Source organism: Aspergillus alliaceus, assembly GCF_009176365.1.
Source record: "Aspergillus alliaceus strain CBS 536.65 unplaced genomic scaffold BDW43scaffold_3, whole genome shotgun sequence".
In the NCBI taxonomy this organism is placed as follows: Eukaryota; Fungi; Ascomycota; class Eurotiomycetes; order Eurotiales; family Aspergillaceae; genus Aspergillus; species Aspergillus alliaceus.
The window spans coordinates 686,406-709,458 of NW_022474686.1; the positions used below are offsets into that span (position 1 = coordinate 686,406).

The following is a 23,053-nucleotide window of genomic DNA, read 5'->3' on the forward strand; positions in this document are numbered from 1 at the left end:
AGGGGGATCTATATTTATAGAGCCAGTCTTATCTCTGGATGCAACTTAAGCTTCAGATGCGGATGAGAACCTTGCGGCATAGTCACGGGCTGTCTTGCATGATTGGACACTCCTGTCACGTTCATTAATCCAATGGTCACAAGATTGCAAGTCAGCAAACCAAATAAGGGATTGATTGCCATTACCATCCTATCTATTCCTGATCTAGACAGTATACCGAGTAAACACTACAGTCCCTCCTTATCAGCGTATAGGTCGCCGCCCATAACATAGTCCAAATCATCTTCAAATCCTCTCCACTCACCAGACAAATGGATAAGTCGTGAAACATGCTGAATGGGTATCGGTAACTTCTTTTGCGAGTAGAAAACTTCAGTTCGTATGGCGTAAAGCCAAAAGAAAAAAAAGAAAAAAACCAAAAGCAAAAATCCTCCCAATTACTTGATTTTGACTCGTCCACCTTCTTCTGTCCTACTGTCTTTTCCTCGGGGCTTCTTTTTATTTCTCTTTTCTTTCTTTCTGCCTTTCTGCCTTTCCTTTTTTTTTTTTCTCCGGCTGAAACCAAGTCAAGTCCTCGATTACTAACACTATTTGTGCAGCTATGTGCAGTTAGTGAACATGTACAGTTAGAAGCTGATGAAATCCTTCTGCTGCGAAAGATCGTTACTGTTGTCTCTTTCAATGATGAGTTCCGGCTCATCATCGCTAAGCGCGTCAGAGTCAACATCATCAGAATCGATTTCATCGCCCTGTTCGTCCTCGCTAGAAGCATCAGACTCATCGTCATTCGTGGCAACGACCATGTTAGCACCAGTATTCTTCCGAATTTGTCCTGCACGATCAACATGGGGCAGCCGACAACGTTTCTTGTTGCATACACCCGTGTTGGCATAATCAGGGCATTCATGTACATGCCGATGGTCACATTCAGCGCCTTTTTCGCAGTAACCCAGGTTTGCAAATTCTCTGCACACGGGTGCGCCAGGAGTCACCCGGATATGGGCATATCGACAGTCCGGGTTAGAGCAGCGACCTCGGAGAAAATGCAGACAAGCAGGGCATCTGTGGGGCGAAGGCTCATGGGAGAGATCGCAACTTATACCTGCGGTGCAATTACCAGTTTGGAGGAAGTCTTTGCAAATGGCAACCTTATCTGGGTCATGGATATAGAGACATGATGGCCCTTTGTAGCAAGTACCTAGGCGATCATAATTCAATCAGTACAGTTCTTATGGGCACAAGACGACGTTGAGATAGTAACGCCTAGGCCTATTGGAGGGATAGCATCGTTACCAGTCGTGGTGAATCTGCGACAAAGCTCATTCTTCTTAGTCGCGTTAGGTTTCCTGTGTCTATTGTGAGTCTCCAATACTACTTTGCGAGAGCGATACAATCACCTTTTCGAAGTAACAGCACCAAGACGATGGAGATTCCCATTTTTGCTCCTAACAAAGGTAACACCGGCAATGGTCACTCTCTTTGGTGTGTTGTTGGCAGTATTCGGATCATCTATGAACGGTAAGCCAGCCCGCTTGGCCAGTGTGGCGCCAAAGGGAGCCGCACCAGATACTCTGATTAATTTACTACCACCTCGCGAGACCCGGAAAGGTATGTCATTGAGATAAACCTGATATTCCGCCGACGGCTCGGAAGTAACCTGAGGAGCAGTGGAGCCAGGGTATTGTCTACCAAAACCCTGCGCGTACCTCAACACTTTGGCCCGCTCGATATTAGCCCTTTTTTGCTCCTTAGCCTTGCGACTCTCTTCCATAGCCTTCGCTCTCGCCTGCGACTCTTGATCGTAAATAGCAGAGTTGATTAGCTGCATGTGCCGGTCGCGTTTGGCTACCCATCCATTTGGTGTTGTCGATCGACTCTCACTATCAATTTCCATCCCAGTGTTAGTAGAGGGTGTTGCGCTACCAGGAGTCCCTGAAGATGCCGCATTGTTGAGAATGAGGGTACGGTGTCGATGAGAAGCAGCGCCGCCACGGCCTCGAGCATACGGCCGTCCGCGATATGGCGCCCAACCAGCACGCCCTCGAGAGGGAATGTGGCGTGCTACATAGTGACCTGTATGGTAGTCATTATCGTAAGGTGCTGATGTCTGGGAGCTCTGGGTCTTGTGTCTGTTGATCTGGCCTACCTGAGGTTAGCGGGCGGAATCAATATACGTGCATCTGCTTACCAGCAAGCTGGCTGATCTTGGCCATCAAGTCCTGATCTTCTGTCATTTTGACTAAATAAATAGCTATTAATTGCAGTTAGTAAGCCACATGCACAAAGTTCGTTGTGTCTTTTACAATGTGGTAAAGAGGAAGGAAGTGGGTTAGTGTTGATGTTAGTGACGGGAAGATGATCGATCTGTGGCGGGTGCGGTCACGTGGATACTGGGTAAGTAGATTATGATCACAATGAACTCACAGTATTTCAAGTATCGGATGACTCCTTTTATTGATAGAAAGTAAATTGATGCATTTGATTGTATATATAGTTCAGCATCTAAGCCCGCAGTAGATAACTCCAGAATGGCCTTCATGAGGTCAACCTAAAAGATCCCCAAAACAAACGCCGTAACCTTGCTTATGCTACATACATCCAATAGTCTTTAAACAACATTTTCGAACTGTGTATCATCATTATCTGTGAACATCCCAGGTGTTGCCTCCTCCTCGGATGCCTCGTCGAAGTTGTAATCGGCTCCAGGTGCCATCTCTTCTTTGGCATCACCGTATGCCAACGCATTCGCATAGCTGCTCTCTTTTGCTTCTGGTTTAAGCTCCCAGGTCATGGCAAAATCGCCTGATTTAACAAGGTGAGCAACCATCTCCAAAGTTTGCTTGAGATACGCCTCTGGCTGCCGAAGTCTCGCTTTAAGACCCTTAAATGGCCAATATTTGTATTCTCGGAAGCACTGGTAAATAAGGTCCAACAATTCGTTCTGTGGCATACGCGTCGTCTTGTTTTCCTGAGGCTTGACCTTGGCCGCCTTCGTTGCTTGCTGTATCATTGTTAGACTCAAACCAACGTAGCAAAATGTACAGGGGTTGTATGCTGCTCACCACGAAAGCACCCTTTTCTCCCGGTAAAATATTTCTGGCCTGGAGGAGCTTCCCGGGGACCTTGTCGATAAAGAGAGTTTCGCGCTTCGGCTTAAGCGATTCCAAAACCTTCTTCTCTGACAGCCGCCGGAATTCCTCATTCTCCACCGGTAGACAGTTGAATTCTTCGGAAACACTTCCTGTAAGGGCAGTTTGTTCTGTCATAGCGTGAGTATTATCCCTTCTTCATTCCATTGCAGCCATCGAAAAAGCACATACTAGGCACTGTCTTCCGCACATAAGGCTCCCACTTCTTCTTTCGCTCCTTCTTTCTAGCATCTCGCTTCATCGACTCGTACAGGGCTGACCGTGCCTCGCCGAAAGTGAGCATCCGATTCTCATGACCGGGAAGGTCCCTTTCCGTGAAGAGATACGTATTTTGTGTAGAATGCGAAACATTTTCTGCGTTGAGGGTTTGTCGTTGCAGTAGGTAATCTTTAGGGATTTCGCGGTTATCCTCCCGTTCGTTAATACGCAGGCTGACCTACAAAGATTCGCACGTTAGACAATTCCTACTGAGGCCCAGCCATTTCAGCAATGGACATAATTGTGAGCCCTACCCGTTTAATATCATTTTGTGGACCCTCAATCCTAATCGTCCCGATCTGGATTTCCTCATCGTCATCGAGGTTGGACCAATGCTCCCAGAGCGTTCGGGGAATGCGCGAGAGCCATACGCTCTGCGCAGCGTTCGAGAAGTCTAAATCGCCAGCATCCTCGTATAGATCCTCGTCGTCAATATCAGCGAGAACAGCATCTTTGCTATCCGGGTCGGGTTTGATATACGGAGATGCCGCGTCGGGGTCCTGTTTGATTTGGGGAACCATGGCGCTGACCGCCGACAAGAACGAAAAGGAATGTGAAATTTCACCGACTGGTAGTATCAGGCAATGCGACCGGGTATGACAGAAATCTGAGTGCTGACAGATGTTCTAGACAGTATGTAGTTGGTGGTGTGATGTGATGTTGAACTACTCGCCATGCGTCCGCTCTAACAGCAGAAGCTGTCAAGCGGGTCAGCCAAAGGCGGTGGCGGCATATTTAACCACCGCCCTTCACTTCCTCATCACAACAACAATCACACTTGTCGAATGTAAGCTCCCCTATGAATGTCTTCAATTTATGTGTACCCATTGAATTGCTTGGGGCTTAGTTTACTGTAGGCATTGTGTAGTATTTACTCCTAGCATGGCTTTTATTCATATGAGAAGGGATATTATTGATGTCTTTCCTGCAAAGTAATCTCACAAACAAGTCATGTTACATAGGAGCATAGCTGACGTAGACAAATAGAATAAAGCTGCAAAGTAACATAGAAAGGAGGTGTTGCTGAAAGAATTCTCGAGGTAGAAAGAACCCCGCATGGTTGTGATGTTATTGTTGCAGCGTTCAGCCTCTTATCGATAAGCTAAGCTTCGCATCGTTTGTTGCCCGCAGTGGACTCAAAAAGTACATCTTGTTCCCCGTCATCTTCTCGATATCGAGCCGACAGGACAAAGAAAAGATCCATCTTTTACGCAAAGCGCAAACCATATATAAAACTCTTTTCTACTGTCGAACTCTCCACTGTTCCACCCGAGAACCTCTCTTATGGCTTCACAGAAGATCGCCTCCGCCCTGGCGGAGATCGAATCGTCCGCCAACCCCCAAAACAAGCTACAGCTTTACAACGACCTCCTTTCGGACGTGGTCTCAACAACAGCCGGGGACCAGCTCTCTGAAGATGTGAACTTCTACCTCGACTCCATCCTCAGCGAAGACATCAGTATCGTGGCCTCCCGCCCACTCCTCGACTCATTCATCGACGTCTTCCGGAAACTCAACCCCGAAACCCAGATCAAAGTAGGCCAACACGCCATCACACTCCTCCAGTCCCGCTCCACATCAGTCGAAGAGCAGGACTCCCAGATCCGCGAACTCCTGGCAGACGCATACGAGTCCGAGGAAGAGTATATCGCAGCAGCCCGGACATTACAAGGAATCCACATCGACAGCTCGCAGCGCCTTGTCTCTGACGCCGCCAAGGTGCGACTATGGATCCGGATCGTGAGACTGTACCTAGAGGAGGACGACACAACCAGCGCAGAGGCGGTTCTGAACCGAATCAAGAACCTGCCCAGCAAGATCGAGGACCAGGAGTTGAAGCTACATTTCAAGCTCTCCCAGGCCCGCATCCTAGACGCCCGGAGGAAGTTCCTCGATGCCAGCCAGGAATACTTCAACGTGAGTCTGGCTGCCGGTGTTGATGAGAGCGATCGTTTGCAGGCTTTGGCTGCCGCCATCCGATGTGCGGTTCTGGGCCCGGCTGGTCCGCAGCGCTCCCGGATTCTGGCGACGTTGTATAAGGATGATCGGGCGACGTCAGTGGAGGAGTTTGGTATTTTGGAGAAGATGTTCCTGGACAGACTGTTGACCCCGGCTGAGGTCGCTGCTTTTTCGCAGAGGTTGGCCCCTCATCAGCTTGCGCAGACTGCAGACGGGACTACGGTTCTCGATAAGGCGGTGGTTGAACATAACCTCGTGGCGGCGAGCAAATTGTATGAGAATATCACTACGGATGCGCTGGGTGCTATTCTGGGGCTCAAGGCAAGTGGGGATTTGACAGCTGGTGAAAAGGCTGAGGCCTATGCGGCGCGGATGGTTGAACAGGGCCGGCTGAACGGCAGCATTGATCAGATCGATGGCATCATCTACTTCGAATCGGGCACAGCTGGTACTGGAAGAAATATTAGGCAATGGGATGCCGGGGTCCAGGGACTCGCGGAGGATGTGGAAAGAGTAGCGACTAGTATTACGGAAGCGTTCCCGGTATGTACAAACATTACTGATCCTGCTGCATAGACTAGCTAACTCTGTGTTGTATTTACAGGAATTTGCGGTCAGACACACGGTGCATTGAAAGAAAAAGATTTATGAAGAATGAATGATGGATATCACCAGCTATAGCGACACAATTCTACAATTTCGCTCCCTTGATCACAAAAAACACAAAGTTTGAACATTAAGATACATCTTAGGGTATATTACATCGATGCCTAAGCAAACATTACGTTACACAAATGTAGAATGGACACGGTAGGTACGCTGGAAAAGAAACATGAGAAAGGTAACCTAGGCGTCGAGCCATACAAGACAGTAGGACATCATAGTCGTGAAAATAAGTTCGTGAAAGTGACAACGAATGAGGTGCTAATGGGGCCATGGGTCAAGGATTGATCGATATTAGGAAATGACCATCCATGGATTAAATCTCTCCGGAGCATATAAATATTCGCTACGAAGCAGACCGACTTCAAGAATGAGACTTCACTGAAGCTGAGTCCTTACTGATAGTAAAATCAGTGCGAACGGCAATACCCATAGGACCAAGGCGTTCCCTATCAATCGGGACATTGCTATCACTTGTGGCACGGGACACCATACTCTCCTCCATCTTGAAGTATGCCGAAGCAGGCGACTTCTGACTCGACATGACAAAGTTGGAGGTACTGATGTCGGTATTGATATAGTACGGCGCGGTGGCATACCTGCGAGTCCCGGGGATCTTGAATCTTGGGAAAAGACCGCGAATGATAGGGAGAGAGGAGCAGATCAGACCAACTGCGGGCTCGATATGAGTCCAGAGGGTTGCCTGGTAGACGGTGTAGGTGGTGTCCTCTGGTTTGATCCAAAAGAGCACAACGATACGGTAAATACTGGCGAAGCAGACGAAGGCGCCGATGGCGAAGACACCATTCAGGGCGAGCTTATCCTGCCATGCTCGCTGTAGGCCCCAGATCATCGGGACGGGGAGGGCGAGGATTATGAAGTCCATGAGGATATTGAAGGCTTGGTTGACGATGAAGAATTCGTTCCCGTTGAAGCAGTGACCATCGATGCTCTTGTCCCAATAGGCTTTTAAAGGACGACATTGCAGGGCGCAGGCGAGGAAGATACCAGCTCCCCATGCTGCGATTAGGGTGTTGAGGGCAAACGACGTCCATTGAAAGGGTTTCATGGTGAAGATTCGACGGTAGAAGCATATGATGGAAATTTTGATTGAAGGACAGAGCACGAAGTATGTGAATTGGTTTGCGAGGAAGATCTACAGTCAGTTAGCTTTCTGGGCTTTCTTGGCTAGGAATAATTAGATAGAAGATGCTCATACCTTTGAGAAATTTGTTAAAGTCTTCTTGTCCAGTTCTCCCATGTGGGCTCCATTGCCTCCGATAGTGACCCCTTGATGATGATCAGCCATGGCTTTTGTCAGATGGGCTTCATAGGACTTACAGAGGACCAATTCAATAAGCATAGCAATCAGAAGAATTGTCGAAACAAAACAGAGGTAGTCGTCCATCCCAAATCCAACTCTTCGTTTTAACCGGGCGAACACCCGCAGAATAACGGAAATTAGGGCAAGACCGACCAGCACAGAGACGATGCATATCATCTCGCGCCCCCTAGAGGTGACCGTCATGGTGAAAAGTTTTGAATGAATGACTTGTCAAATGAAGAAGGAAAAGAGTGTGAAGACAAGTGCCTGTTAAAGAAAATTGAGGATGACTGTATTCAAAGGAGTGAAATTCATGGAGAGAGGTTGTCAATAACAGTGATGCCCCTCCTCCAGTTGTGAGAAATCAGCTAACTGATGGTTAAACGGGATAGCCCCGGTCCCAGAAAAGTAGATTAAACTACTGTTAAGATTGACCGGAGGAAGATACGGAATCTTGAGGAACCCAGGGCACCCAGCATATATGGGCTCCACGACAGATATACTACATTTTACACCCACTATCTATGTGATTCAGGAACAGGGAAGACCAGAAGGGCGGGACAATACTATGGGTCTGTTCCCAAATTCAGGGTTGGGGATTCACAGTTCGCAGGTAAACGAGCTGATGAGTTAGGGCAACCCGAAAACTTCATTGGGAGTGACAGGGACCTATGGAGTACTGCACGCGAGACAGTGGAGACCTGAAGACCCGCTGGAATGACATAAGAATGCCGAAGAACACAATCTGATTTGGAACGACAACGCGGCCTTTGAAGAGACGGCAGCCTCGTGGCAACACTGGAGTCCCCACCGCAGCGACGATCACTCTGGTGTCGAACTCTAACGACTGACTATTTGATTTTAGCCGGGATGATTTTACGGGAAGTAGAGAGAGACTGGTTAGTGCCTGTCAGCTCCAAATTATCAATGTCAAATAGCGATAGGCTTCGTCACACTGATTTTGAAAAGAAGGCCGATGTAACATATGAGGGTCCCCGCGGGATCCCGTAGGTGTCTTGCGTTACTAGTAGTTTGTTCGATCTTGCCCTGAGAGCGCATCCTAGACGGGAATTGTCTTCGGCATATGCAGTGATGCTAGAAACTCTTCAATTGAGCTTCATACTTGTTGAATATTGATCATTTAACCCAGAAGTTGTTGCGTAAGTATATCTCCTTGAAGTCAATATAGATAATAGGTGAGATTGTAAGAGAACGAAAGGTTAGACAAAAGTCTTACTACAGACTCCCAGCCGCTACAATACCCATTGGCAGCGCAGAAACATATATTGCTCTTTCATCTCCCATATTTCCTACTGAGACTTGCCCTACTAGAGCGCATTGAAAACAATAACAATCAGTGTTCATTGTCTAGCATGGGATATCACATGAGACACATTGCACAAGCAACCGAGTTGTGATTCACAAGGTTAGCAGGTAAATTAATATTCAGAGTATGCCCCGCCTAATCTACTCTGTTCAACATTTGCTTGTCAGTCTGAGACAACATGAAGCGCAAAGCTCCCTGGGATGATGACTCTTCCAGCGTTGTTGAGACCAAGCAACATGTTAGACGCCCTGCTTCTTGTCCACCCTGTCACAAATACCTTAAAAGGCGTCGCTAGCTTGAAGACGTTAATCTATCTGATGAAAGCCAACAGCAGTTTCATCGTGGATTACCAGTACTTGCCTGGGCAACTACCAGTTCAGAAATGTTACTCTCCGATTGAGGGGCAAAGCTATCATTCAAATCCCTCGCAATCTGCCTTAGACATGGAGACCACCCTGCCTTCATCACAGCAGACAGGGGAAGACATCTCCTGAGTCAGTGTATCGCGCACGCCTCCACAAGGCCAGCGTACACTTCGATGTAAGGGATAATCTCCGTCAAATTCTCAAATCAGCAGAAGGCTGGGGTCAGAAGCCAGGAAGCTGCTCCCCAAGGCGCTACACCGTCAGGGTTCTATCCAAAGAAGATTGTGAAGGAGATGTCCTCAAAACCAAGGCATGCGAGCTTTGGGCAGTCTCGATCACAAACGCGGTAACTTCAGGCACAGGTGAAGCTGAGTGGATAGCCGGTTTACTTGATTGGAAACCTTGCTCCCATTTGGGAATCACGTACAATCAGGGGAAATGTATGTCACAACAGAGCCTTTCGTTTATTCGGCCTAAGTGAGGCTTTACTAAGTTTCAATACTGACTGTGACTACACAGTATGGCACCGGCAACTTCTACCACGAGTCACCTCCCTTGCGTCCATCGACGCCAGTGTAGTCCCTTCTCAGAATCGCTTACCTGCTTCTACCGAGCAACAAGTTATGCCTTCTCTTGCTCTGGCAAAGCCAGTTTAATACCAAGGTCACCAATCAGACTCCGATCCAATGCTGCGTCGTATATGCCCGAGTGTATATTTTAGTCTTCAGGAGCAAGCTATCATTGATGGTTTGTTTGAGAAGGCATTCGCAAGCAGTAGTCAGGAAGGTACTTCGAAGAGCTCCAAGAGAAAAGGGTCTTATTGTCAGAGCCTACCCAACGCTCTCTCAATTTACGATTCCCTTTCTTCACTATAGAAGGGAAATCCGGTGCCACAAATGCATTACGTCCCTTAGACTTTTCCCTAACCACACAAGGTCCTCTAGTTGAAATAGGGATCCATTACATGCAGGGTGCGCCTGCAGAACTCCGCTTATTTTGCTTTTTTTTTTCTGGACGGACCACAGTCTGGGAAAGTGCACAAGAATTTGTGGGAATATTCAGGGCAATCTGCGACTGGGCTTGCGACAAATACATGAAATGGGTGGTTGAAGCGCTCAGCAACTGTGTGGAAAACGGTGTGGGTATCCAGTGATTAGTATACTGGATCTGCATTTCAATAGTCAAGTCAGTTCTTTCACGTTCTGCTTTTCCTATGTGGGCATTCATCGTTAGATGATGCAGATCATTGCCAGCATTCGGCACTTCAGGGAACTGACCGCTGTCACCAACGCTTTTTGAGTGGTGGAAGGACCTGATTGTCTACAGATGCTCCACCATCTGTGGGCCATTTTGGAGCACTTTTATCGATCCACTATGGAGGAAAATCTATTTATTTTTTATGTTCTTTCCATGGGAGAATGTCTCTGATCGTCACCCCCAACTACCTAGAAGGTTAAGAGTTAGCTACACCAACCAAATGCACTTCGGGGACCGCAGCAACAAAACAAAGAAAATTCCCGCGAAATGCCGACATTCAGTTCCTTTAGCGACATTGGACAATTCAGACGCCTGGCACACTCCGCAATGTATTCTTTCAAGGACACTGCCTTGATGCAGTGGGGTAAATCTCTACTATGCGTTGATCCTGTATGCATACTAGGTAAAGTCTAAGGCTTTAGAATAAGTCTTCGTGCTCATTTTATGATTGATCTTCGGCAATGGTCACATTCTCCAACTCAATTAAGTAAAGCAGGAGATAGAAACGGTGTCAATTGGACCGAGTCGGGGTGGATGCAGCGTCTGGGACTCCATTGGGCCGTAATATTTGATCCTGCTAGTAATAACACCACTAGTGCTTAGGCTAGACTGGGGTTCCATCTGCAATCCCCCTCATACTATTAAGTCCTAGTGCCCCTCCATCTCGTGGAAACCATAGTTCTTGATATATACTAGAACCTTGATTAATTTTTTTTTTAATTCTTTTGTTTCTATCTATTTGACCTCTAGTCTCCAATTCTACAATCAAATCCCGATCTAGTTCACGATGGCCGCTCAGGACAGTGCCGCCACTGCACCCTCCCCTCCCTCGGTGATCCCCTTGATCATCAATGGCAAGGAGGAAATACCGGGATCTACGTTCGACGTCATCAGCCCGTATACCAACCAACGCTGCTGGGCTACAGCTGCGGCCTCCCCTGAGGATGCTGTTCGCGCGGTCGAGGCCGCTGAAGCCGCATTCCCAGCTTGGTCGCAGACTAAGCCCACCGTCCGGCGAGATATCCTGCTCAAGGCAGCCGATATTCTGGAAAGTCGCCTTGTCCAAAATGCAGAGTACATGCGGACGGAAATGGGCGCCGACGTCGGCGCGTCGCAGTACTTTATCGTGCCGCTTGGCATTCGCATGCTGAGGGACATCGCTGGGCGCATCACTTCCATCTGTGGAAGCGTACCTGTCGTCGAGGAAGAGGGGCAGAGCGCCATTGTTTATAAAGAGCCTATGGGTGTGATTCTGGGGATTGTGCCGTGGTACGTCTAACCCAATGAGGCGCTTTTGGTGTGGACGAAGTGCATGGCTCATCATTGACTATTTAGGAACGCACCATACGTGTTTGGCGTCCGCTCGGCCGCCTGCGCACTTGCTGCCGGCAACACTACCATCCTCAAGTCCTCGGAACTCTCCCCTTGCTCATACTGGGCGCTTGTCCGTGCCTTTGAAGACGCCGGCTTGCCTGCCGGATGCCTGAACCTGATATCGTGTCGGCCCCAAGATGCCCCCCAGGTAGTCAACAGCATGATAGAACATCCGGCCGTGCGCAAGATCAACTTCACCGGAAGCACAGCTGTCGGAAGGCAGATTGCTCGGTCCTGCGGTCAAAACTTGAAACCGTGCTTGATGGAGCTGGGAGGGAAGAACAGTTCTATTGTGTGTGAAGATGCAAACATCGAAACAGCTGTGAAGGGAGTATTGGCGGGAGCTTACTTGAACGTATGATCCCTGGTACAAGTTTTCCCGTGGTTGCTCTTGTTCCCTTCTAATCTCCCACAGTCCGGCCAGATCTGTATGGCCACAGATCGGATCCTCGTCCATTCCTCTGTTGCCCCCGCCTTCATCGAAGCACTCAAAACCGCCTTGAACTCGAATCTTGATCCATCTTCCCCACCGCCAACTCTCGTCACTGTAGCTTCTAAAGCACGAGTCGAGCGTCTGATCTTGGACGCGTTATCGAGCGGCGCTCACCTAATCCACGGATCCGCGGAGCAAAACTCGGAGGCACAGCCCGAGTCTGGCGTCCGCATGGCCCCTGTGCTCCTCGGTGGCGTCAAGGAGAACATGAAGGTTTGGCAAGAAGAGGCATTCGCTTCGCTAGCCGCGTGCATGGTGGTAGACAGCGATGAGGAGGCCATCCGGATCGCAAACAGCAGCGGATATGGACTGTCGGCCTCCGTGTTCACCGAGGATTTACGGAAGGGATTGGCCCTGGCGAAGAAGATACAATCCGGGTAAGTCCACTCATATCTTCAACCGGTTCCCGACAGGATGTTCATGTACTGATGGTCCGCAGCGCCGTCCACATCAACAGCATGACCATCCACGACGAACCCGTCTTGCCGCACGGTGGTGTCAAGAACAGCGGGTGGGGCCGGTTCAATACCTCTCAGGGCCTGGACGAATTCCTGGTGACCAAGAGCGTAACCTGGATGGATTAATGAATCACGAGGCACACGACGTTGGGCGTTTTATGGGTAGTCATTGTATTTAGTTTAGCTCATTGCAGCGATTGTCGTCAGTTGGTGATCACTTCTGGGAGCATTATGACTTTCACGCACAAAATCTTACAAAAATAGTCGGCATAGTGTAGATAAAACGTGTAATAAAGCCCCCGAGCCCTTAACACAATACTACCCTGCATATATGTACGCCACGGCATAAACCCCGAAATACCCGACCAGCATTTGCGGTGCTTCGGGACAAATGCCGCCGAGCTTTACATACCTTGCTAACCTACGGCTACCACGGATGATAGTAATACATAGTAATACATAGTAATACATAATACGACTAGATCTGTAGCTTAATCTGACAACATAGAGCAACATCTGTATTTAGCCCAGTTGCTACGGGACGATCGGGGAGTATATAGTACGCTTTAGATATCGGCTATTCATTACCCCCAAAGGAGCAATTCCAATAAACGGGTGGTGGTATGTCATTTGGTTGCGCGGCAATTGATTACCCCGCTCCCATTGGCGGAGCAACAAGGAAGGTGAATAGCCGGTGTATGCACGTGATCAATAGCCGACAGCAGCGGGTTAGTCGAAGGTTGTCAATAGCAACAAGAAACTGTTGAATGGATTGAAATTAAGAAATGAGATGCGAATGGGCGATGAGAGTTTGTAGAGATACTGGATTATTCTTATGGATATGGGCTGATGGGATGGATGGTGGAGTGAGTGCACAGGCTACCATCTCTCGGTCCGAGGTACATTCTACAATAGGCAAGGGACCGGTTTGGGTATGGGGTATATCCGCCACTGATCCTCCCGTCCAAATGGGTCTGGGGATGGCCCAGTCCCTGGGGTAGACTACTAGTCAATATGACACCTTGGTTATGGGGTTTTCCTTGTTGATGGATCTGGAGTGGATTGTTTGACGTTGTGGATATTAGTGTGTTGCTGTCTCTACTAGCTGTGAGGTATGACTGGCAGAAATCGATCATGCGAAGGAAGCATATACACAGTAGTGATTGAGGTACCGAGTACCACTTACTACCCCGGTTAAAATGTGGCAGATCTGTACAAGCTTTGAGCAATAAGCAGTGAAGAAAAGAGGACAGTCAGGTGAAACATGACGTTTCCGCTGACCTAAGGTTGCGCTCTTATTTGCTGGGGGGGATCGGACATGTGAAAGGGGAGATAGAGGTGGTGTCATGCATTGGATCTGATTACTCTTGAGTAGCTCAACTTACTACTAGTACCAAGTAGCTGCAGTGACTGACCATCCCTAGTATCTAGTTTAATCTAAAGCATGTGAAGGTTTCCTTAGTCCCCTGCTGACTGGATGAAGGAAAAACGAATGTACTGTGTACTTTTGATACCTTTTGTTGGATCTCATTATATCAACAATGACAGTGTCCACTGGGTCACTAGATCTCCAGTTTCATGGACAAACCAGAATGCTTGTAAATAACCTTTACTAAGGAGGGACCACTTTCCCCATCTCTTTACTCGGTACGGTATGGATGTATAGTAATTACCACGGAGGAAACGCGGTTCCTGCCCTGCGCTGGAGCGGTCCAGCAAGAGCGAAACGGTACCAGTACGGTACAGGTACATTCTCTCGATCGATGAGCCTCGGCCGAAAAGCATTGTCGGCTTCTGAACCTTTCCCAATCCTCCCCCCGGATCCTGTTGGCCCTTGGGACTGCTTTTTAAGAGCTCCCTGTCTCGTCCCTTTTCCCCCGATTCTTCTCTTCCCCTCAGACCTTATTCATCCTCAATCATTTCCTTATCCTGATCCGTTCTGTACTTCATTTCTTTCCCTTTCACAATGACTACCCCTCCTAGAGTAATTGTTGTTGGTGGTGGACGTAAGTGATCGACTACTATAACCAAGCTTTCCCCGCATTTGCTGACCATTACCTCGTCTCTCAGTGTCCGGTCTCTCCGCCGCTCATACCGTCTACCTCAACGGTGGAAATGTCCTCGTTTTAGATAAACAAGGTATGTCCTGATACCGCCGACAAATACCATTGCGAAATAAAAAGAGAAAAAAAAAAAAAGCGACCGAGACTGACTGTCACAGCTTTCTTCGGTGGCAACTCCACCAAGGCTACCTCGGGTATCAATGGTGCCCTCACTCGCACCCAGGTTGACCTGGGTATCCAGGACAGCGTCAAGACATTCTACGAAGATACCCTGAAATCCGCCAGAGACAAGGCTCGTCCGGAGCTAATTAAGGTCCTCACATACAAGTCCGCTGCGGCTGTGGAATGGTTGATGGATGTTTTCAATCTCGATCTCACCCTCGTTTCTCGTCTCGGGTAAGTGATATGCTTTGGTGGTTTTTTGAAAGTCCTCCTTTCTAACGGTGTCGTAGTGGCCACTCCCAGCCCCGGACACACCGTGGCCATGATGCTAAATTCCCCGGCATGGCCATCACCTACGCCCTCATGCAACGGTTAGAAGAGCTTGCCGAGAAGGAGCCCGACCGTGTAGAGATCGTCAAGAAAGCGCGCGTGACCTCGGTCAACAAGTCTGGTAACACCGTGACTGGCGTTACTTATGAGCATGATGGTCAGATTCACACCGCCGACGGTATCGTCGTCCTGGCCACTGGCGGCTATGCAGCAGACTTCGGCGACGGCTCGCTTCTGAAGCAGCATCGTCCCGACACCTACGGACTTTCCAGCACTAACGGTACCCACGCCACTGGTGATGGTCAGAAGATGTTGATGGATATTGGTGCCAATGGTATCGACATGGATAAGGTCCAGGTACACCCCACGGGTCTCGTCGACCCCAAGGACCCGACCGCCAAGTTCAAGTTCCTTGCCGCTGAGGCTCTCCGTGGTGAGGGTGGTCTCTTGCTCAACTCCGATGGCCAGCGCTTCTCGGATGAGCTCGGTCACCGTGACTATGTCTCGGGCCAGATGTGGAAGGAGAAGGAAAAGGGCAAGTGGCCCATTCGCCTCGTCCTGAACAGCAAGGCGTCCAATGTTTTGGACTTCCACACCCGCCACTACTCGGGCCGTGGCCTTATGAAGAAGATTACCGGCAAGGAGTTGGCTAAGGAGATCGGCTGCGGCGACGCTGCTCTTCAGAAGACCTTCCAGGAATACAATGCCATTGCTGAGGGCAAGGTGAAGGATCCTTGGGGCAAGCGTTTCTTCCACAATATGCCCTTCGATATCAACGACACCTTCCACGTGGCCCTGATGGAGCCTGTCCTGCACTTCACTATGGGTGGTATCGAGATCAACGAGCATGCCCAGGTTCTTAACTCGGAGAAGAAGCCCTTCGAAGGTCTCTATGCTTGTGGTGAGCTTGCTGGTGGTGTTCACGGTGCTAACCGCCTAGGTGGCTCTTCTCTGCTGGGTTGCGTTGTCTATGGTCGTGTGGCTGGCGACAGCGCCAGCCAGCACCTGTTCCAGAAGCTGGTCTCTGGCGGTGCCTCCAGCGCTCAGCAGCGTTTGGGCCAAATCTCTCTTCACATCGATCCATCGACACCCGGAAAGATCTCCGTCGAATGGGGCGGCGCTGGTGGCAATGGTGCTCAGATCCCCGCGGTCGCTGGGACTCCTGCTACTGCTGACTCTGCTAAGGCTCCTGCCGCTGCCACTTCGACCAATAGCCCCAAGAAGTTTGAGATCCCAGAGACAGAGTACTCGATGGAAGAAGTCGCCAAGCACAACAAGAAGGACGATCTATGGATCGTTGTCAAGGGCGTTGTTTTGGACGTGACTAACTGGCTGGACGAGCACCCCGGTGGCGCTAATGCTCTGTTCAACTTCATGGGCCGTGACGCCACAGAAGGTATGTATCCTCTCTCTTGTCACCCTGCGGAAAGAAAAAAAAAAAAAAAGAAAGAAAAAGAAGAAGAAGAAGAGATGTTCTAACTGGATTACAGAGTTCGAAATGCTTCACGATGACGAGGTTATTCCTAAGTATGCCTCTCAGATCGTCATTGGTCGCGTCAAGGGCGTGACTCCCACCCTTGAGATTTAGAATGTGCAATAGACTGGGAACGATACATTTTTGACAAAGAAAAATACTCTACGCAGCTAGTTCTTTCTGATACATACCCTTTTTTTTTCTGCGTTTGTTATTTATTACTACCATGATCACTTGTGATGATATACGGGGCAAGCCCACCGTCATGTCATGTTTAGTCTGTACGATAGTACAATTAAATACCTTAGAAGAATTAACTTCTTAGCCCGCGTCAATCATAGCAGTGAACGTTTCTCAGGAACATGACATAGTTTCCGTAAGCCATTGCATAAATACATTGCCTTTTACCAGCAATCTCGGTACAATACATGTACATACAGAAGAAGTGGTGTATATGGGTATACAGTACACATCCATCACAGCATCCCCCTTCTCCGACCAAGCCCCTCAAGCCCGCATATGCCTCAAAATCATCTTCAACCGCTGCACAGCCGGCCCATCCTCTCCCCGCTGGTTCCCCTGCTTTTCCTTCCTCTCCTCTATCTCCTTAGCAGCAGCCTCCAAAGTTGGTCTCAGCCATCCCCAAACCTCATCATGATACCGCTCCTCCACCGCAACCCAATCCTCCGACCCCGGTAAACTCCCCAAAACACTATCCCTTAAGGCCGCAGCATCCACATCGGTCTGTACGGCAGCACTCCCCAGTATCGTATCAATATCTGGAACGAGACTGGCAGACGTGAGTCTATGGGTCGAAGCCGGGGCCGGGGCCGAAGCGTCCAGGGAGGGCGTCATATGGCGGCGGAATGTCTCGAGCATTTGGATCTCGGCTGGTGAGAGCGGTTGAGGTGGCGATGGCTCTGTTTCGATAATGTCGAGTGGCTCGTGCGCTGAGGGTGGGAATGATGGGTCGAAGGTCTTGGAGGAAAGGAGGGAAAGGACTGCTGAGCCGTCGGTTGGGTTGAGGATGTGTTGTTGGTGGTGGTGGTAGCCATGTGTAGTTGATGTTTCAGTGGTGGAAGATATCGAGGCTAGGTCTCTTTGTTTTCCCTTTCCCTTGTCGGAGGGTTGGAGGAAGTCATCGCCCAGCCCCAGTGAGCTACTATCTCCGTGCGCGAATTCCTCCTCGGTTAATTGGGGGATTGTGAACCCGCCTTGTTGTTGGGTTGTTGTTGTTGTAGTTGGTGACCGGAATGTCTCTGCATTATGGGTAGTATCACGCAATTGAGACCTTGAGGAGGGGCCGGAGATTTGGGAGTATTGTTCTGCGGGTGCTAGGGCGGAAGAGGATGAGGAGGGTTTGCCGCTGTTAGCGAGGAGGGCCGCATCTGATGAGCTGGGCGTGGAGAAGGCTTGTCGGGCTAGGCCTGAGGCTGAGCTTTGGATGCGATTTGCGAGGGATGGGGTGGTTGGATTGTCTTTGTCGGTTGGTTTGGGGGGATCGTTGGAGGGTTTGTCGTTGTTGCTATGGTCGGTGCCCCGCTTCTTGTCTTCCGTCATGGTTTAGGTTGTAGTGTGGGGTTCTTTTGTTGCTGGGAGGGGAAGGATGGTGAGGCGGGTTTTGAGAGGGGTGGTTTATTGGGATTGGGTGTTCTTGTTGGATGGGAAAGGATAGAAGGACAAAGTATTATGGACGATTATGTATGCTTTGTATGGTTCTGGAAGGAGTTAAGGTTGTCCGTTCGGCTTAATGGAGTTTTTGGTCGGTTGCATTGGAATGGCATGTGAAGTGGGCTTTTTGGAAGGGTAGGTAGTACGTCCTATAGTCGTAGTTTGAGGCATTGTCTTCAGGGATTGATTCGAGGGTTGTAGCTCCTGGGAGGAGTACTTAGGCTCCGAGTATACTCTTGTTGTTCGTACCTTATTTTCTTGTATTGTACTGTAGGTATCTTGGATTTGACCTAATGTCTCGGAATATATATAGCGGGTAAATGTTGCTATGTTGTGATGTTTAGTCTTGTTGCGCAACACACCAGAGCGTCGCACGGAAGTGCTGGGTTTGTTTCAAGGATGATCCTCAGGACTTGGCCATTTCGGTATTCTACTGTTTTATTCTGTTCATTTTTTTTTGAAACTGGTACGCAATTGCTTTCATATATTGGCCCTTTTATGGCTATACTGTGGGCGTGATAGACACAAAAGCAGCAACTAGACCCCGGCAACTACCACGATGAATCTGTATTCCAGCTCCCATCGGAGGAGTAGCATGCACTTGAGCTAATGAGCACCAAGTCTTTGAGAGGTTGAAGAAGGTATCCTGATTTTGGGTGGGGATTTAAGGTAGCAGAAGGAACCCACCTATATATAAATCACGTGACACACGCCGTGATTCAATCCGGAAAGCGTAAGAAAAGAGTGGGCAAATAAATATATGAATCAAAAGAGCGTGAATTCTACCAATAAAGGATGATACACGGCGAAGATTCTGCGTTCAATTATTCAGGATACGTCAGGTGGTTTGAATATCTTGCTATGTATATAGATTTTACAGTGCTGAAGAGACTCTGTTAGACCGTGTTGCTTGCGTAGTTAGATTTTCGACGGGAAGAGAAAGAAGCTGTAGGAGTATATCGGAAAAGTAGTGGTTGATGTCAGCGCCCAGTTGGCGGTGCGGGTGGGTTGCGTTGGGTTGTTGCGTGGGTTCACGGGCAGCCACTCCCTCAGTCAATCTTCTCCCCACCACAAACCACCACCAGACGGTGCTTCCCAATACCGCCCTCACCTCAATCCAACACCTTACCTCCTCCACATCATCCCTCCCGTCTTTGCAACAACTACCACAACCTCCTCCCCCCCCACACTTCCTTTCTCACTGCTCTTCTCTTTTCACCTGGTGGTTAGTCTGGTCGTGGCTGTGGTTGTTGCTTTATCAGTGCCCTTTCCTCGAATTTTTGCAGAAAAGATCAACCACGAAAATTAATTAGAGACGTTGGAGGGACGGAAAGGACAAGAAAAACCCTTCCCATCGTCCCCCGCCATTCTGATTTCGTCAGCGCAGGCTGTCAATCCTTTGCCTTCTTCAGCCTGCAATTCCCTAAAATCGGTCTCTGCCTCTTCTGCGGCCTTGTCTGACGTTACAGCCCTCTTCGTCATCCCCCCATCCTCTCTTATCTCCACTCGAAGGACTTCGTATATCGGAACTGGTGGACTTTTTGCCATCGTATCCACATCTCGATCCTCTCGATCGCGGAATATTACATAGACGGCGCCCGCGGAAAAGTCTTGTCCCTCATCCCACAGTAACGACGTCAGTTTCTGGTGGCCCCGCTCTTTACCACCCCGATCAACCTACTGCTCCACGAGTCTTGTTCGTTGGCCAACTGCCCTAGGAAGGGTGGTTTATTGAAAGAAAATGGTAGACAGGGATCCAGGTACACCTACCTGGAAGTTCACCCAGTGAGTCTAGGCCCTTGGACCCCCCTGCTGCGGTGGTCAAGATGCTGTCTTGTCCGTGGTGCAGCTCTTTAGGCTGAATCTCACTGGCATCTCCGCCATGAAGTTTTTCCTATCGCTCTTACTGGTGTATCCGAGATAGTAGGGGATTACTAATTAGTTTGTTCTAATAGATGCTTTGGTGATAAGGGCGATGTGGAAGATATCACGGAAGGTATGCATAGATACCTGTTTGTTGCATAGGATCGGAACACTTCCTTGTCTGGAAGCATTCCGTATTTTTTTCGAGGCTGACGGGTCTGTTTCATTTAGCGGATATCATCTCTACTGTCGAGTTTGACCATACCGGAAACTATTTGGCTACGGGAGATAAGGGTGGGAGAGTAGTATTGTTTGAGCGGAATGAGACGGTAACAACACCCCCGCAGTATTACTTTCCGCAGGTAGAAAGTCCTAACCAATTGCCTAGAAAAAAACATGCGAGTATAAATTTCATACCGAGTTTCAGTCGCACGAGCCAGAATTCGACTATTTGAAATCACTAGAGATCGAGGAGAAGATCAACAAAATAAAATGGTGTAGACGATCAAACTCGTCTCACTTCCTCCTCTCGACAAATGACAAAACGATAAAACTCTGGAAGGTGTTCGACAAGTCGTTGAAGGTCGTTGCAGAAAACAACCTCTCGACCGAGCTTACACCCGCAGGCGTTGGTGGTGGAGGGGCGCCTCGCGCCCCTCGTTTGTCCTTCAAGGATCCATCAGCGTTGAAGCTCCCTCGGATGACACACCATGATACTGTTGTGGCAGCTGTACCTCGAAGGACATATGCCAATGCGCACGCATACCACATAAACAGCATTTCCGTCAACAGCGACGGGGAAACTTTTATTAGTAGCGATGATCTCCGAGTCAATCTGTGGAACCTTAATATCCAAGATCAGAGTTTCAACATCGTCGATATCAAACCCGCAAACATGGAGGAGCTGACGGAGGTAATCACGGCCGCGGAGTTCCATCCTACCAGCTGTAACTGGTTCATGTATGCGAGCTCGAAAGGCACAATCAAGCTCGCCGACATGCGACAGCGGGCTTTGTGTGATGAACACCATAAACGTATGTATCTCTGTGTCATGTCATTCTGACCACAATTTACGCCGGACTGACTCTAATCACACCGTATAGTTTTCGAACAAGAGGAGGATGCCTCCTCCCGCTCATTCTTCTCCGAAATTATCTCATCCATTTCAGACGTACGGTTCTCGCATGATGGTCGCTATATCGTATCCAGGGACTACCTAACTGTTAAAATTTGGGATGTCAACATGGAGCGCCAACCATTGAAAACGATCCCTATCCACGAACACTTGCGGCCACGCTTGTGTGACACGTATGAGAACGATAGTATCTTCGATAAATTCGAAGTTGTCTTCTCGGGCGACGCGGAGAATGTCATGACTGGAAGTTACAACAACAACTTCATGATCTACCCCACCGATCCTGCTAAGGAGACAGAGATAGTGTTGCAGGCAGATAAGTCAGCGTTCAAGGCGAAGAAGGTTGGCGTCCCAACACCGATGAACAAGGGCGCCAATGGGAAGAAGGGTAATGCCAGAGCTGGAAGTCCCGCTGGTCCTGGTAGCCGGATGAAGAAGGAGACCGACGCGGATCAGATTGACTTTAATAAGAAGATCTTACACATGAGCTGGCATCCGTACGAGGATAGTATTGCTATTGCTGCTACTAACAACGTGAGTGATTTCCGTTCTCTCTTCCGTCTTTCATCAGTGCTCTCATATACTGACGTTGTGGGACTCAATAGTTATTTGTTTTCTCTGCATTGTAAGTACGCTACAGGATGGTTCATATTCATAGTGGACAGGATGTCAATTTCGGGAAAATCAAGCATGAAACAAAGTATAAAACAGAAAAGAGGATACTAGCAGCAGCATCCGCAGTACCAAAATTCAAGTTGCCAGTTCAGGTTCAGATTTTCCTTCTACCCTTTCCCCCCTAATGTTGAAAATTCGGTCGTGCATTCGCCGCCCCGAGTTATTCCAACTTATTCCTTAACTCTCCACCGCTTTAACGCTCTGATGATGTGTCGGTTTCGTTCTTTTACTTCGAGTGGGTCTTGGTGATGTTCTGATGATTCATTTGGGGGCGTTATAATGGGATATCATAGAGAAGACGCGGAGCCTCTAAAGGGTAACCTTTTTTTTGCTGCCCAGTTCTTTCTATCTATTGAACGGTTTTGGGCATAGCACTCCTATTCGGTGACAAGGAGCAAGGAATCTCACCTAAACCATAGGCGCCGACCCGTCTATTGTGGCATTGGTTACAGCTAGAGCAGGATATTCTGACGGTCTGGCTTGGATTGGTTGCGGTGGTTTAGGTGCCTAGCGTTACCGAGTAGATAATGAATCTATGGATTTTGAATTAATATAGTCTCTCCACCTAGATGCGAATATGAGTTGCCTTCGCTACGGCTGATAGATCCGCGCGGAGCTAATTCCTATATGTGACGTCTGAAGTACTACAAGGCGGAATCTCCCGAACAGGCGGTACAAAAATGCCAACAGCTGCATAGTAGACGGTTCATATTAATTGAATAATCATTCTACAGCGGCCGAAGCGCATGGTGGATTGAATGCCTGGGTCAAGACCGATCTTCCTGAATCGAGACCTAACGACGTCGCCGGATTTTATCAGTCAATGACGTCGGGGTTTAAGGCTCTAAGGCTCAAAAGGTCGTCCATGGCACTGCTGATCCCGCCTCCCCGTGAACCAATCAACAATCCGTCACGTTGTTAATGCAAACTTCGGAAAAAGGATGGCGCCGGAGGGAGGCACTATAGTTGAAAAGGGGTTAGTGTAGTCAAAGTCACTCTCCGCCTTCTGTCTGGGACTATCCGTGATCGGTCGCGCGCAAACCATCGCTTCCA

General features: G+C 48.9%; 9 protein-coding genes across 9 annotated transcripts; 4 read left to right on the top strand and 5 right to left on the bottom strand.

Annotated features, from left to right (window-relative positions):
* Positions 1 to 160: 160 nt before the first annotated feature.
* Positions 161 to 2,301, bottom strand: BDW43DRAFT_261948 (CCCH zinc finger protein). Its single transcript, XM_032040367.1, has 4 exons — positions 2,189 to 2,301; positions 1,398 to 2,142; positions 1,294 to 1,346; positions 161 to 1,198 (listed from the first exon to the last, which is right to left on the bottom strand). The coding sequence occupies exons 1-4, from the start codon at positions 2,232 to 2,234 to the stop codon at positions 627 to 629; spliced, it is 1,416 nt and encodes a 471-aa protein (XP_031905364.1). The 5' UTR covers positions 2,235 to 2,301; the 3' UTR covers positions 161 to 626.
* A 149-nt stretch (positions 2,302 to 2,450) lies between these two features.
* Positions 2,451 to 4,086, bottom strand: BDW43DRAFT_261955 (transcription factor IIF subunit TFG2). Its single transcript, XM_032040368.1, has 4 exons — positions 3,662 to 4,086; positions 3,321 to 3,585; positions 3,063 to 3,259; positions 2,451 to 3,001 (listed from the first exon to the last, which is right to left on the bottom strand). Exons 1-4 carry the CDS (start codon positions 3,926 to 3,928, stop codon positions 2,609 to 2,611), a joined length of 1,122 nt encoding a protein of 373 aa, XP_031905365.1. The 5' UTR covers positions 3,929 to 4,086; the 3' UTR covers positions 2,451 to 2,608.
* Positions 4,087 to 4,565: 479 nt separating this feature from the next.
* On the top strand, positions 4,566 to 6,083 carry BDW43DRAFT_261957 (uncharacterized protein). The gene is made up of 2 exons (XM_032040369.1): positions 4,566 to 5,909; positions 5,971 to 6,083. The coding sequence occupies exons 1-2, from the start codon at positions 4,692 to 4,694 to the stop codon at positions 5,998 to 6,000; spliced, it is 1,248 nt and encodes a 415-aa protein (XP_031905366.1). The 5' UTR covers positions 4,566 to 4,691; the 3' UTR covers positions 6,001 to 6,083.
* Positions 6,084 to 6,393: 310 nt separating this feature from the next.
* On the bottom strand, positions 6,394 to 7,557 carry BDW43DRAFT_306389 (uncharacterized protein; the record flags this gene model as incomplete). Its single annotated transcript, XM_032046013.1, has 3 exons — positions 6,394 to 7,185; positions 7,249 to 7,319; positions 7,371 to 7,557. 3 exons carry the CDS (start codon positions 7,555 to 7,557, stop codon positions 6,394 to 6,396), a joined length of 1,050 nt encoding a protein of 349 aa, XP_031905367.1.
* A 3,376-nt stretch (positions 7,558 to 10,933) lies between these two features.
* On the top strand, positions 10,934 to 12,899 carry BDW43DRAFT_261961 (aldehyde dehydrogenase). Its single transcript, XM_032040370.1, has 4 exons — positions 10,934 to 11,571; positions 11,638 to 12,031; positions 12,092 to 12,546; positions 12,609 to 12,899. Exons 1-4 carry the CDS (start codon positions 11,090 to 11,092, stop codon positions 12,751 to 12,753), a joined length of 1,476 nt encoding a protein of 491 aa, XP_031905368.1. The 5' UTR covers positions 10,934 to 11,089; the 3' UTR covers positions 12,754 to 12,899.
* A 24-nt stretch (positions 12,900 to 12,923) lies between these two features.
* On the bottom strand, positions 12,924 to 13,432 carry BDW43DRAFT_261965 (uncharacterized protein). Its single transcript, XM_032040371.1, has one exon. The coding sequence runs from the start codon at positions 13,141 to 13,143 to the stop codon at positions 12,946 to 12,948; it is 198 nt and encodes a 65-aa protein (XP_031905369.1). The 5' UTR covers positions 13,144 to 13,432; the 3' UTR covers positions 12,924 to 12,945.
* Positions 13,433 to 14,593: 1,161 nt separating this feature from the next.
* Positions 14,594 to 16,770, top strand: osm1 (putative fumarate reductase Osm1; the record flags this gene model as incomplete). Its single annotated transcript, XM_032046014.1, has 5 exons — positions 14,594 to 14,633; positions 14,698 to 14,766; positions 14,849 to 15,086; positions 15,143 to 16,578; positions 16,673 to 16,770. The coding sequence occupies 5 exons, from the start codon at positions 14,594 to 14,596 to the stop codon at positions 16,768 to 16,770; spliced, it is 1,881 nt and encodes a 626-aa protein (XP_031905370.1).
* A 393-nt stretch (positions 16,771 to 17,163) lies between these two features.
* On the bottom strand, positions 17,164 to 18,216 carry BDW43DRAFT_306392 (uncharacterized protein; the record flags this gene model as incomplete). The annotated part of the gene is made up of 1 exon (XM_032046015.1): positions 17,164 to 18,216. One exon carries the CDS (start codon positions 18,214 to 18,216, stop codon positions 17,164 to 17,166), a length of 1,053 nt encoding a protein of 350 aa, XP_031905371.1.
* A 1,169-nt stretch (positions 18,217 to 19,385) lies between these two features.
* Positions 19,386 to 22,750, top strand: BDW43DRAFT_261970 (protein phosphatase 2A regulatory subunit CDC55). Its single transcript, XM_032040372.1, has 5 exons — positions 19,386 to 20,112; positions 20,283 to 20,323; positions 20,422 to 20,519; positions 20,579 to 21,224; positions 21,294 to 22,750. The coding sequence occupies exons 1-5, from the start codon at positions 20,069 to 20,071 to the stop codon at positions 22,049 to 22,051; spliced, it is 1,587 nt and encodes a 528-aa protein (XP_031905372.1). The 5' UTR covers positions 19,386 to 20,068; the 3' UTR covers positions 22,052 to 22,750.
* Positions 22,751 to 23,053: the final 303 nt, after the last annotated feature.